Source organism: Anomaloglossus baeobatrachus, chromosome 3 (assembly GCF_048569485.1).
Source record: "Anomaloglossus baeobatrachus isolate aAnoBae1 chromosome 3, aAnoBae1.hap1, whole genome shotgun sequence".
Lineage (NCBI taxonomy): Eukaryota > Metazoa > Chordata > Amphibia > Anura > Aromobatidae > Anomaloglossus > Anomaloglossus baeobatrachus.
The window spans coordinates 162,551,552-162,566,859 of record NC_134355.1 but is presented as its reverse complement, the minus strand read 5'-3'; the positions used below and the strand labels follow the sequence as shown (position 1 = coordinate 162,566,859).

The following is a 15,308-nucleotide window of genomic DNA, read 5'->3' as shown; positions in this document are numbered from 1 at the left end:
GAGTTGTTTCACAATACCTGAGAAGTCTTGAACTTCTTGGCTGTAGATCACAGACGTTTCTGGGTGATTCCTGTGCCATGAACTTACATTGCACCCTACTCTAATAAATTAATGTGTTTAATGCAAAGCTACAACAAAAAAAGCTTTCATCCTGATTCATTTTTAAAACTAGCAATTCTGACTTGTAAATCAACGTACCAGGTGATATATAATCCTGTTATTAAAACCATGTTTTTATGAGTCCAGCTAAAGAGTGAGAGCTCGTGAGGCTGAAGCTGCCATACACATTTGACAGCTGTCGTTTGGCTGACAACTATCTCTCCTGACCCCCTGTACAGAGGAACACTCGGTCCGCTGTCTTTATGAGAGAACCGCTGCCACAACCATCCCAAACAAAAGGATCGGTGATTGAGTTGCAGCCACATGATCCTTATCTTTCCCAACATAATCTGTCAGGGATAAGTCAGAAGGCTTCGTACACATTAGATAGTCGACCGATCATGCCAAAGTCGGCAGGCTCAGCAGACTTTTTTTCTAATGTATCGGTCCCAGTATAATGCGGGCATCACACAAGACGATCTATCGTGCGATATGTTGTCGGGGTCACGGTTTTCGTGACACACATCCGGCATTGTTTGCAATGTCGTTTCGTGTGACACCTACGAGCGTCTCAGAACGATTGCAACTCGGTTACAAATCGTGTATCGTGTATTTTTCTTTGCGCCGGTTGTTCATTGTACCCGGGGTAGCACACATCGCTCTGTGTGACACCCCGGGAACGATGAACTGCAGCTTACCTGCGGCCGCCGGCAATGCTGAAGGAAGAGGATGGGCGGGATGTTTACGTCCTGCTCATCTCCGCCCCTCCACTTCTATTGGCCGGCGGCTGTTTGACGTCGCTGTGACGCCGAATGTCCCACCCCCTTCAGGAAGTGGATGTTCGCCGCCCACAGCGACATCGCTCAGCAGGTAAGTTCGTGTAACAGGGGGTTTAACGACTTTGTGCGACACGGGCAGCGATTTGCCCGTGACGCACAAACGACGGGGGCGGATACGATCGCTCGTGCGATCGCACGATAGATCGTATCGTGTGACGCCCGCATAAGTTCCCTATCTCAGATGCATAAACTAGGGCCAAAGTCATAAGTCAATGATCAAAGTTTTCCTCAGTGTAATCTAAGGGGTAAGCATTCTCCTTGTGGAGAGTGAGAAGCCAGTATGAGGAGACCTAAAAACACCTTGCATGGTTTTCTGTGAAATTAAATATGCAAATGGCCTCTTGAGAGAGAAAGAGGACTTGAACTCTAGTGTCACCTATTGGAAGTAGAAATCCTAAAAGTCAATATCAATCCTTTAGAGAGCCTTGCCATATGACTTAGGATGTACTGTAAGCCAAACCTGACACCTTGTTTTGGGGTATTGCTCCTCATCAGTGCAGAGTATGAGATCTGATTTGGCTATGTGAGAGTTTAAAACTGGGATCTAAGGGGAAAGTTTTCTCCGTGTTCAAATTGCGATTCTGATTTGGCTTATATCCTAAGTCATATGGCATGGCATGTTAAACGGTCGATATTGACTTTTAGGATTCCTACTTCCAATAGGTGGAACTAAATTTCAAGTCCTCTTCCTCTCTGTAGAGGCAATTTGCATCTCAGTGTGATGAGACCTTGGAGTAGCCAGAGGAAGCCCCCGGCGAAACATACTAACTATGTACAGCCAAATCATACACTGTACATTAATATTTTAGACTTGTATTATTTTTTGTAATAGTGTATTAAACATATTTTAGTTACTTTTTTCTATTCCTCAGCTCTTTCCTGTATTGAATAAACAAATTCTGCAGTTGTAGCCGAAAACACTATAAATGCAGCATATTGCAATGATAAGTCCTCTGTCTCTAGTTGTCCTATCCATATGGTCTTTGTTGTGTCCTTTGTACCTCTTGGATTTACTTTCAGTCACAAATATAAGACGAATTGTTGCTTTCGAAGAACAATGTACTTTTTGGTCCAGTCACTTCTCCTTTGTGGACTGAACAGCAGTGCAAATAACCCAGAACAGGGGGACTAAAGTTACGAAAGCTCACTGCTACCAAAAACTGAAATCTTTTGTTCTTCCTTTCACCTGAAGCCATGGACAAAGAAAGGAGAAAGCAGACGAAAGTCACGTTTGTTTTATGTCTCTATTGTTTTTCTTAGGTGTGTCAGCTGAAGATATTGTTACAGTCGGTACTTGATCAGTGGAGCATTTACAAGAAGGTTTATGAAGAGCTAAACAGCTATTTGATGGAAGCCCGGTATTCCCTCTCCCGCTTCCGGCTCTTGACAGGGTCCATGGAAGCTGTCAAGGTCCAAGTAGACAACCTGCAGGTGAGAGACCATCAGGCTATAGTTTATTTATTTTACTCACTTATGTAGCATCATTAATTCCACTGCGCTTTACAGACATCATCATCACCACGATCCCCATTGGGGCTCACAATTTAAATTCCCCATCAATATGTCTTTAGAGTGTGGGAGAAAACCACAGAACCAGGGGAAACCCACAAAAACATGGGGAGAACATACAAACTCCTTGCAGATGTTGTTATTATAGAATAGTGGCACACCACCATTGTCATCCAAGAGCTGTAATAAAAATTCCATTAAGGCTCTATTTGCATTGAGACCGGTATAATGCAATACAAGATCTATAGGGTACGTACAGAATATTTTTGTAGCAAAAACCAGAGTGATGGCAAGAAAAACGCTGCATAAAAGCACATTAAGCACATTTTTTGACATGCGTTTGTATACATTTTTGATGCATTATTACATGTGTTTTTTCTCATTCATTTGAATGGGTGAAATACATTGCAAAAACGCTGAAAGAGTTTACATGCTGCAGAATTGAAGAAAAAAGCTTTGTTAGAGCAAGGAAAAGTAAGTGGCATGTGCCTGAGATTTCAGAAATGTAATTCAATTTGCTGGGATTGTAAAACTCTGTGCTTTATAGCATGTGAACAAAACCATACTATGGTTTGGGTACGCGTAGGGAATGCAATGCAGAGTACAGTGAATAATAAAGCAGATAAAAGGGCAGGAATTTGGAATTCTGCAAAGTCATTAAAGGGGTTGTCCACTACTAGGGCAAGCCCTTCTGATTCCACGTTTCCTCCAGGTAAAATAATAAAGCCTATACTCACATCTTGTACCGGCGCCTTTCCAGCGGTGCCGCAGCTCGTGTTTCTGGGGGCTCACGGGGGTTGTGGCGTGATGAGCCTTGTGTCCAATGAGCGCTGGCTTCTGTCTCTCCACCTTCAGACACAGGAGCAATCAACAGGAAGTAAGCAGCAGCCACACCGCTCACTTTCTGTTGAATAATTAGTTTGGCCCGAAGGCGGGGAGACACAAACCAGCACTCATTGGACATGGGGCTCGCGTGATGTCACAACCCCAAGTGAGCCCCGTGAACACTGCTGGATGGGTGCCGGTGCAGGAGGTGAGTAACGATTTTACTATTTTACCTGGGGAAAATGTGGAATCAGAAGGGGTTGTCCTAGTAGTGGACAATCCCTTTAAGGGAACCTTATCTGCACTTAAATGAAGTGATGTGGCTTACAATATTTATCCAGGTATGTGAACTGAGTGTAAATATCTATTTTACCTGTATCTTATAGTTAGAGGACCTTTCACTGGATTTTTTTTTAGTTAATCAAAGTACTTCCTCTAATTGCTGGGACCGTTTTTCTTTTGACTTTCCATTCCAATGATATACCCTCCAGTAATAAAGAAGCAAATGTACCGTGAAATTAACTGTGGAACTTGGGCCAAAACCTGCATGTTTTACATGTGGATTTTGCTTCTTTGCTATGGCTGTCATCCTATGTATTGCACAGAGTGAATACTTTTGGGGAACATCTTCAGAAGGAATTAGCACGCTGCAAATATAAAGAGAACCTGTCATGTCCCAAAAAGCTTTTAAACCTCAGAAATAAAGTTATTCTGCATGTAAATACTGTCACTGCTCAGTACACGGTGTGCGGCGGCTGCAAGAATGCCCAACACTTTGATTAACAGTTCGCTGGCATGTTCATTTTCTCCTGATAGCCATTTTTTAACCTATATCTGCAGGTTAAAAAATTTGGGGATGTGACAAGTTCCCTTTCAAATTCAAATTCGATCCTTTATTGTTTACTTATAGCCCAACCTTTTCTTTATATAAAACAAAAGATTTTTGCATTCATCACCTGAGCTCATGTCATGCATTAACAGAGTCTACAGGAAGAGCTGGAGAAACACGAGGCCGTTCTGAACAAGTTTGGTTCTGTAACCAACAAGCTCCTGGATGAATGTAATTCTTCTGTGGGAGAAACACTGGAGAGCACTTTAAAAGAGGTCACCGCAAGGTAAACACAGGTTCTATTGAGATTGCTTCTAAGAACATTCTTCTTTTTTAATCCAAGCACTTCATCTTCTCGTTCCTAACATTACTGAATGTCTGCAGCAATGCTGATGAAGCTCTTCAGACACGGATCACAATAATACACTGAGCCTGGTATCCTAAGACCGTTAGATGACGACTTCTCTGGCTCTTCTGGTCTGAAATGTTAGATGTCCATCTAGCCATCTAGCATAAAAGGGTTTTCTAGTTTTATGGAAATAAATTATCTCATTTGACTCACATTCATCACTGTAGCCTATGTCTAAGCTAAGTGTATCACATTTATGGCTGCGCTGTAACTCACTTTCACCTGTCCTGTCTAAAGTGACACAAGGTTTTCTATGCCAGGGTCTTTTAGAGTAGAGATGCAACTTTTTTGCCAATTGTTTTTTTCATTTGTGACGTTTTACGTTTTTTTCAAAGTTGCATTTTATAAATGAGACTGAATCCTTCCCCGGCAGTCAGGATCGTCTGCATGATTTTGGCTCTAAATTCTGGTGCATCTAGATGGTCAATAACTGTGTCAAACAAATACCATGCTTCCCCGAAAATAAGACAGTGTCTTATATTATTTTCTGCCCTGAAAACTGCGCTTATTTTCAGGGTAGGTCTTATTTTCGGGAAAACACAGTAGTAACACACATTTTAGAGTAAATATTGATTAACAATACGATACATTCGACGAAAATTAAAAAATTTGCTTTGGATGTGGTGGACATGTGGTTAGCGGTGTAGAACATCTGCTTGAAGATTAGACCCATTGTCATTCATTTACTATTCACATTCTGCTTCTTTTCCATCATATATGAATGGAGTTGCTTAAACCTCATTCACAAACATTGGATGAGGATTGTTGTCACATTTTGACAAGTATTTCTTCACGGAATCTGTGCTGAAATCTGTGTCAAAGTAGATACATGTGAATGTTCTTATGTGCTTTTACTGTGGATTTACCATTATTCTGTCTCAAGGTGGAATAGTTTATTCGAAGATATCGCAGAACAGCTGCACTCGAGCAAGACTCTGCTCCACCTGTGGCAGAAATACAAGGATTTCTGCATTCAGTGCGCAAATAACGTTCAGCTGCAAGAAGATCGCGCCAATCAGTTACTAAAGACCGCAACCAACAAGGACATTGGAGATGAAGAGATCGCTACCTGGATACAAGAATGCAGTGTATGTATGAAAAGGAAATATTTTCATATAAAATTAGATTTTTTAACCTTTTCTTGCTATTCATAATACAGGCACTCTTTTTTTTTTACACAAAAAGCAGCTGTATCAGGCAGCACGTTGTGATCATTTTACAGGCATTCGGAGTGACCATACTTGTCTCACACCACACATCCGTGCTTAACTCTAAAAGTGTATGTGTTCCCAGAAAGAAAAGGGATCAGACAGTTAAAATCCAGCTGCCCGATCCTTATGTCCTCCGACATCTTGCAGATATTAGAGGTCCCCGCTAACAAGGCCTGCATACACAATAGATGTTCAAGTGGTCTGAAGACTGGGAACACACACAGTACAAATAATATCATGTAAAATTAGTCTGGTTATCCAAAACCTGAAATTTGCGCACAATCAGCAGCAGGGTTAGCCAAAAATGTCATCCTTTGTATTGCATGGAATGAAATGTGCTACCGAAACCTCGATCTTCAGGACATGCCCCTTATGAGAAAACTTTACTAATGACAACTAATTCCCACCCTGAGATGTCAGGATCCAGGCTTAGGGAGCTTGTGAATGATCATATACGTACTTGTATTTTTCTTTTCTGTACTTGGAGAGATCTGAAACTCCTTTACTGTGTAAATATGTATGAGAAGATATAATTGTATAGGCACAAAATGTAGATCTTGTGTGTATTATTGCAGCTTTGTATATTTTTATGTCTAGATTTATATCTTTTTTACTTACTTTTTTATTAACATTTTTATAATGAGAGCTAATAACATAAATCCGCACCATCTCATTTACAATCACGAAATTTTGCACAGCCACCTCATTTGACTGAGGGAACGTCATAGACTATGTTTTGAGGGGAAAATTTAACTCCCCGCTTTACAGTTATTCGTAAAAAAACCCCACTTACTTACTATTTGGATGTGTGAGGTAATATATGGCTGTTTTGACAGTTAGACTGGATATTTATCAGGTGGCCTATAGCAACCAATCACAGCGCTGCTTCTCTTTTGCTACAGGTCAGTAATAGGAGCTCTGATTGGTTTCTATAAGCAACAAAGGACATTCTTAGTGTAAGATAGTTTGTGTCCGTTAATATGATTTCAGTGGGGAGAGTGGAAGAGTTTGGTGGAGAAAAAGAGATGGAGTGGGAGAGAGGGAGAGGGGGAGAGAGGGAGAGTGGGTGAGTGGGGGAGTGGGAGAGAGGGAAAGTGGGAGAGAGGGAGAGTGGGAGAGAGGGGGAGAGGGAGAGTAGAAGAGAGGGAGAGTGGAAGAGAGGGAGGGAAGGAGAGAGGGAGAGTGGGAGAGAGGGGGAGAGGGAGAGTGGAAGAGAGGGAGAGTAGAAGGGAGGGGGAGAGGGAGAGTGGGAGGGAGGGGGAGAGGGAGAGAGGGAGAGTGGAAGAGAGGGAGAGTAGAAGAGAGGGAGAGAGGGAGAGTGGAAGAGAGAGAGAGTGGAAGAGAGGGAGGGAAGGAGAGAGGGAGAGTGGGAGAGAGGGGGAGAGGGAGAGTGGAAGAGAGGGAGAGTAGAAGAGAGGGGGAGAGGGAGAGTAGAAGAGAGGGAGAGTGGAAGAGAGGGAGGGAAGGAGAGAGGGAGAGTGGGAGAGAGGGGGAGAGGGAGAGTGGAAGAGAGGGAGAGTAGAAGGGGGGGGGAGAGGGAGAGTGGGAGGGAGGGGGAGAGGGAGAGAGGGAGAGTGGAAGAGAGGGAGAGTAGAAGAGAGGGAGAGAGGGAGAGTGGAAGAGAGAGAGAGTGGAAGAGAGGGAGAGTGGGAGAGAGGGAGAGTGGGAGAGAGGGAGAGTGGGAGAGAGGGAGAGTGGGAGAGAGGGAGCGTGGGAGAGAGGGAGAGTGGGAGAGAGGGAGAGTGGGAGGGAGGGGGAGAGGGAGAGAGGGAGGGTGGGAGAGAGGGAGAGAGGGAGAGTGGGAGAGAGGGAGAGTGGGAGAGAGGGAGAGTGGGAGAGAGGGAAAGTGGAAGAGAGGGGAGTAGAAGAGAGGGAGAGAGGGAGAGTGGAAGAGAGGGAGAGTGGAAGAGAGGGAGAGTGGGAGAGAGGGAGAGTGGGAGGGAGGGGGAGAGGGGGAGAGGGAGAGTGGGAGAGAGAGAGGGAGAGTGGGAGAGAGGGAGAGTGGGAGAGAGGGAGAGTGGAAGAGAGGGAGAGTAGAAGAGAGGAAGAGTGGAAGAGAGGGAGAGTGGAAGAGAGGGAGAGTGGAAGAGAGGGAGAGTGGGAGAGAGGGAGAGTGGGAGAGAGGGAGAGTGGGAGAGAGGGAGGGTGGGAGAAAGGGGGAGAGGGAGAGTGGGAGAGGGGGAGAGTGGAAGAGCGGGTGAATGGGAGAGAGGGAGAGTGGGAGAGAGGGAGAGTGGGAGAGAGACAGAGAGAGAAAGAGACTTAGTGACTATCCCTGGCAATGCCGGGTACTATAGCTAGCAGATAAAATAAAATCACAGCACCCACCAATACATCCTGTAATTAGAAAGAATGCAGGGTCAATACGTCACGTTTTGATTTTCTTTCAAACTTAAAAGCTAATGAATATGCAATAAAAAAGATTTCTATCTTCATAGCAGAACTTTCCCATCTTAGATGTGGAACTTGTCCAGTAACCCACTAAACCCCAGTTAGTGATAGGTTACGGATGCATCACCGTACTGCATACAAACTCTCCATGTCTAATCATCTAGATGGGTTCCATGAAAGCTGGTGCAATGCAACAAAATGGATGCAAAAATAGAAAAAATTCCAGCACTGCCAATCCAGAGCTAGGTATAAAATCAGCTTTAGTAGAAATGTATTTAAAAATAATAACCCCGGAGGGTCAGGTACACCTGACACATTTCAGGTGCACAAAAGACATCCTTAATCATAGGGCACTCTTTGGTGTGTTTGTAACATGTCATGTGCACCTGACCCTCCGAGTCTGTTTTTATATGTATTTCTATTAAAGCTGATTTTATACCTAACTCTTCATTGGCAGTGCTGATTTTTTTTTCTATTTTTAACCCCAGATAGTTTATCTTAAGCAAGCAATTCCTATTACTCCATAATCTACACATTCCAAATAAAAGCCAACCTGAAACTTACCAACTCCCTGGATCCTAGCCCCAGTTCATCAATCCACACCACCCACAATTGCTCAAATTTATTGAGCATACCTCTTTTTCTATAAATACCTTTTTTGCAAATTTATAAACCAATTAACCTTATTGACATATTCCTTTAAGTCGGATCTTTAGCATTAGATTTATGTCTGAGGGAGATTTGTAAAAAGTAGGGCCTTTGTCCATAGTGACCAGCCTTGATCTAAAAATCTGTTTGGAAGGTAAAAGCAAAATCTCATTTAGAAAGGTAAATGACTGGAAGTCTGGTAGGACAAGATTTCTTTCCCTTCTCACATTGATGTGTTTTCTAAATTATTCAGGGTCTTTTGAAAAACCTGGCGGCTGCTAAAGGTTCATTGGCCGTCCTGCAAGAGACAGGAGAGCAGCTTAAACAACAAGTGGATTCATCTGCCGACACAACCATCCTGTCCGATTACCTTGCCTTGAGCCAACGTTTGTCAGTGTTGGAGCAGGCACTACAACGCCAACAGGCGATACTGCAGGTATGTATGAGAATGTGTTTATGCATCTGTTCATATTCTTTTTTTGTTTTGTACTTGATGGCGTGCAATAAAAGATTGGCCAGATCAAAGAGCGCTAAAGGGGTGGTCATGAGTTTGAAAAATATGGCTGCTTTTGACCACATTTCTTCATTGGCATTACTGCCCGGCCGAGCTTCAATACAACTTGAACTTATGGACAGCTTGGGGTGCTACTCCTTTAAGAAAGCAGTCATGCTTAATCATACTGGATAACCCAACTTTTTTTCTTGCACAAGCAATATTCTTATGAAAACAATGGTTATTTTTATGTACTGCCAAGGCTTTCAAAGTAAAGAATCTTACACTGAACATTACTCACTACTGCCTCAGTCTTTGCTGACAGGCTGCAGCGGTGACATCATGTGATTGATGCAGCCAATCTCATGCTCAGCATTACTTTTAAGCCTAGTTATTTGGCTGCTGCTGTAATCGTAACGTATACAACATAATACACCACAATATATACAGTGTCTAATAGCATTAAAGGCCATAATGTTTTCTGCATTGTGTGGAGAAAGTACATTATAAGTAAATTAACTCAATAATTAAACTCCATGTTTGATCCACCAGCCTCCACATGGCCTTCTCTAAGGCTACACTCACACATCAGTTTTTTGGCATCAGGCACAATCCGGCGTGTGCCTGATGCAACGGATCCGGCGCAGAATATGCAAAAACGGATGTGCCTGATCCTTTTTTTTGACGGATTCGGTATACCTGATCCGTCAAAAAACGGATCCGGCGCATCCATTTGTGCATCTGTTTCGGCCGTGTTTTTGCTGGATCCGTTTTTTCCAATAAATTGGGGTATGCTCAGTTTAGGCTACTTTCACACAGCCGGTTTTAGCACTGCGGCTCAATCCGGCTGTGAAACCTACGCAACGGATGCGGCAAAAACACTGCATCCTTTGCATAAGTTTTTTCATGCGGCCCGTCTGTTTTTTTACGGTTGCGGCATGCTACTGAGCATGCGCAGTGGAAGAAACCGCATGTGGTGGCCGGATGCGGTTTTTGCCGCATCGCGCCGCATCCGGCGTCCATAGGCATGCATTGAAAAATGAGTCGCAGCGGCCGGATGCGGCACAATGGGGTTTTTTGCCGGAGCAAAAAACGTACCAGGGAACGTTCCATCCGGCCGCCGCATCGGCTAAATCTGCACCATGCGGCAAAAACCGGACGGAACGCAAGCCCATGCGGCACAATGCGGCGCCAATGCAAGTCAATGCTGGAAAAAACAAAACCGGCGGCAAAAAAAACGGTTTCGTTTTTTCAGCAGAGCGCCGTATTGTGCCGCACTTCTGCAACCAGATGTGTGAAAGTAGCCTTACAAAAATGGATCCGTTTTTTGCCGCATTACGCCGGATCCGGCGTCCATAGGCTTCCATTGTAAATCACGTTGTATCGCGCCGAATCCGGCGCAATGCTTTTTTTTGTCTGAGACAAAAAAACGTTACAAGAGACGTTCCAGTCGGCCGCCGCATTAGCCAATTACGACGGATCAGGCAAAAGCCGGATGCAACGCAAGGCCATCAGGGAGAATCCAGCACTAATACAAATCAATGGGGATAAAACAGATCCTGCGCCGGATCCGTTTTATCTGTTTTTTTTCCGGATTGTGCCTGATGGAAAAAAACTGATGTGTGAAAGTAGCCTAAAACTTCATAGAATAGACATGCACATCTGTTATCTTTTTTTTAGGGTATACCACTGGCTCGTGTATATAATTCTATTTTTATTAATAATACATGTTTAAATATTCCTTTCTTTGTCGCTCCATTGGGAGACCCAGACAATTGGGTGTATAGCTTCTGCCTCCGGAGGCCACACAAAGTATTACACTTTAAAAAGTGTAACCCCTCCCCTCTGCCTATACACCCTCCCGTGGATCACGGGCTCCTCAGTTTTATGCTTTGTGTGGAAGGAGGCACACATCCACTCATGCATTCTCAACTTAGTTATGTCGGTTGGAAGAAAAGAGGGCCCCCACGGGGCCCCCGGCATGTTCCCTTCTCATCCCACTACGTCGGCGGTGTTGTTAAGGTTGAAGTACCCATTGCGGGTACAGAGGCTGGAGCCACATGCCGTCTCCTTCACCATCCCTTAAGCGGCTCTGGGAGAAGTGGGATCCTAAGCGGTCATCCATTTACTGGGACCGTGCTCCATATGCAGCCCCTGTGGGAACCTGCCGGACCGGAGCCTCTTCAACCTCAGGGACCGGGTCCTGCAACTCAAAGGTACTCTGTGTCCCCATAGGGGACTGTGCAGGGAGCGCACCTTCTTCCCGGAAGCCGCGGCGGCTGCTGAATTCAGGAGGCCGGTGGACTTCCGCGCCGACCGTGCCTGCTTGTCGGGCGCGGTCTCAAATTTAGTCCCCGGCTTCATCGCGGCCTAGTCGCAAAAATCCCGCCCCCGGGCCTGCCTGTCAGGGGTAAGGGCGGGATTACCGACCTGACGTCGGATGTGAGGGCTGGAGCATCCTGCATGTTTCCTCCCCCCTCACTGATCACTGTGGGGACCCCAGATTCCCTCACTTTTGCTGGCGCCGCCCACGGCTCCACTCCTCCCCTGAGAGCTCCGGCAGCCATTTTTTGGCATTCTGCCGGTGGAGGATTCTCAGTGAACAGCTCTGCAGCTCCGGGGGATCCAAGGCAGGGAATCTGGAGGACACACTCCGCTCGTTAGCGGTCGGTAAGCCACACCGGTCACCCGGTGCTGGTCCCCCTAGGGTGCCGGATTAGATACGTATATATCTATATCTATCTGTTCGGTGGGCTCTATACCCCTTTCCCATATACACTCAGTGATCACTCTCCTAGGAGACAACAGCATGTCGTCCACAAGGAGCAAAGCTGCTAAGGCACAGGGTTTGTTTGCGGCCCGTACCTCTTGTGGGGCTATGTTACCTGCGGGTTCCACCTACCCTCACTGTGAGCAATGCTCGACCCCTGTTTCGCTTGCTCAGCCGGAGCCTCGGACACTGGTGGGCCCCTCGGCTCATGTAGACCCCCCTGCTCCCCCTGACCAGGCTGCAGGGACAGAGTTCGCCTCTTTTGCTGAGAAACTCTCTGAGTCACTTTCTCAATCCATGGCTCAATCTATGGACAAATGGCCCCTCTCGGTCCGCGCCACAGCGCGCTCATAGGTTGGCCCCTCGGTCTCAAGCGGAGGACTCCTGCCCGGACCGCAGCCCCTGACCGGCTAAGCGGTCTCGCTGGGACTCTTCCCCGACTTCCTCTCGCTGCTCGGGATCCCAGCTTGAGGACTCTCTGGAGGACGAGGCGGATGTCGCAGCTCAGGGCTCTGACCCTGACGTCGCCCTTAACCTTGATACACCTGAGGGGGACGCCTTAGTAAATGATCTTATCTCGTCCATCAACCAGGTGTTAGATCTCTCTCCCCCGCCTCCTCCTGTAGAGGAGTCGGCGTCTCAGCAGGAGAAACACCAATTTCGGTTCCCCAAACGTACACGCAATACGTTTTTGATCACTCTAACTTCAGGGACGCTGTCCAGAAGCCCAGAGCGGTCCCGGACAAGCGCTTTACTAAGCGCCTCACTGACACGCGTTACCCCTTCCCATCTGAAGTCGTTAAGGGTTGGGCTCATTGTCCCAAGGTGGATCCTCCAGTCTCAAGATTGGCGGCTAGATCCGTGGTGTCGGTTGCAGATGGCTCATCGCTAAAAGATGCCACTGACAGACAGATTGAGCTCCTGGTGAAGTCCATCTATGAGGCCACGGGCGCGTCTTTTGCCCCGGCCTTTGCAGCCGTGTGGGAACTCCAAGCTATCTCGGCTTGTCTGACTGAGATTAATGCTGTCACACGTAATTCTGCTCCGCAAGTTGCGTCTTTGACCTCTCAGGCATCAGCCTTTTCATCCTACGCCATGAACGCCATCCTGGACTCTGCTAGCCGTACAGCTGTAGCATCCGCTAACTCTGTGGCAGTCCGCAGGGCCATGTGGCTGCGCGAATGGAAGGCAGATTCGGCTTCCAAGAGGTTCTTAACCAGTTTGCCGTTTTCTGGCGACCGTTTGTTTGGCGAACGATTGGATGAGATTATTAAGGAATCCAAAGGAAAGGATTCCTCCTTACCCCAGGCCAAACCTAAGAGACCTCAACAGAGAAAGGTTCAATCGAGATTTCGGTCCTTTCGTCCCTCCGTCACGTCCCAATCCTCTTCGTCCAACAGACCGGAGAAAGGCCAGAGGAACTCCTATGCGTGGCGAGCCAAGTCTCTCCCACAAAAGGCCGCAGGAGGCACTGCCTCCAAGACGGCTTCCTCATGACTCTCGGCCTCCCCTGACCGCATCCTCGGTCGGTGGCAGGCTCTCCCGCTTTGGAGACGCCTGGTGGCCACATGTTCAAGACCGATGGGTGAGAGACATTCTGTCTCATGGTTACAGGATAGAGTTCAGCTCTCGTCCTGCGCCTCGCTTCTTCAGAACCTCTCCGCCCCCCGCTCAGGCCGACGCACTTTTTCAGGCAGTAGCCGCTCTAAAGATGGAAGGAGTTGTTATCCCCGTTCCCCTTCAGGAACGTGGTCGCGGATTTTACTCCAACTTGTTCGTGGTGCCAAAAAAGGACGGGTCATTCCGTCCTGTTCTGGACCTCAAGCTGCTCAACAGACATGTGAGAACCAGACGGTTCCGGATGGAATCTCTCCACTCGGTCATCGCCTCAATGTCACAAGGAGACTTCCTAGCATCGATCGACATCAAGGATGCTTATCTCCATGTACCGATCGCACCTGAGCATCAACGTTTCCTGCGTTTCGCCATCGGGGACGAACACCTCCAGTTCGTGGCATTGCCTTTCGGTTTGGCGACAGCACCACGGGTTTTCACCAAAGTCATGGCATCCGTTGTGGCAGTCCTGCATTCTCAGGGCCACTCGGTGATTCCCTACTTGGACGATCTCCTAGTCAGGGCCCCGTCTCGGGTGGCATGTCAACAAAGTCTATCTGTCGCTCTGGCGACTCTCCAGCGGTTCGGGTGGATTATCAACTTCCCGAAATCCAAGTTGACACCGACCCAATCACTGACGTACCTTGGGATGGAGTTTCATACCCAGCAAGCGTTAGTCAAGCTTCCGAGAGACAAACAGCTTTCTCTGCAGGCAGGGGTGCAGTCACTTCTTCGGAGTCAGTCACACCCCTTAAGGCGCCTCATGCACTTCCTGGGGAAGATGGTGGCAGCTATAGAGGCAGTCCCGTTCGCGGAATTCCATCTTCGGCCACTCCAATGGGACAGGAGTTCGGCTTCCCTCGACAGGAACTCTCTTTCCCTTGCAACCAAGACGTCACTTCAGTGGTGGCTCCTTCCCAACTCTCTGTCGCAGGGAAAATCCTTCCTACCCCCAACCTGGGATGTAGTCACCACGGACGCGAGCCTGTCAGGGTGGGGAGCGGTTTTTCTCCACCACAGGGCTCAAGGAACCTGGACTCCGATAGAGTCATCCCTTCAGATCAATATTCTGGAAATAAGGGCAGTGTATCTAGCCCTATTGGCTTTTCATCGGTGGCTGGAGGGCAGGCAGATCCGTATCCAGTCGGACAACGCCACTGCCGTCGCATACATCAACCACCAAGGCGGCACTCGCAGTCGTCAAGCCTTCCAAGAAGTCCGACGGATTCTGCAGTGGGTGGAAGCCACAGCTTCCACCATCTCCGCAGTTCACATCCCGGGCGTAGAGAACTGGGAAGCAGATTTTCTCAGTCGTCAGGGCATGGACGCAGGGGAATGGTCTCTGCACCCAGACGTGTTTCGAGAGATCTGTCGCCGCTGGGGAACAACGGACGTCGATCTCATGGCGTCACGGCACAACAACAAAGTCCCGGCATTCATGGCACGGTCTCAGGATCACAGAGCTCTGGCGGCGGATGCGTTAGTTCAGGATTGGTCGCAGTTTCGACTGCCTTATGTGTTTCCTCCTCTGGCGATGCTGCCCAGAGTGTTACGCAAGATCAGGTCCGACTGCCGTTGCGCCATTCTCGTTGCTCCAGACTGGCCGAGGCGGTCGTGGTACCCGGATCTGTGGCATCTCACGGTGGGTCAACCGTGGGCGCTTCCAGACCG

General features: G+C 47.3%; 1 protein-coding gene across 12 annotated transcripts in view; it reads left to right on the top strand.

The window, feature by feature from the left end:
* Nucleotides 1–15,308, top strand: part of SYNE1 (spectrin repeat containing nuclear envelope protein 1) — a 672,549-nt gene that overhangs the window by 554,350 nt on the left and 102,891 nt on the right. For all 12 annotated transcript variants that reach the window (XM_075339554.1, XM_075339558.1, XM_075339562.1 and 9 more), the window contains 4 exons: nt 2,199–2,369; nt 4,254–4,387; nt 5,394–5,598; nt 9,014–9,196. In XM_075339554.1, coding sequence (XP_075195669.1) covers nt 2,199–2,369; nt 4,254–4,387; nt 5,394–5,598; nt 9,014–9,196 — 693 coding nt within the window. The remainder of the gene's footprint in view (nt 1–2,198; nt 2,370–4,253; nt 4,388–5,393; nt 5,599–9,013; nt 9,197–15,308) is intronic.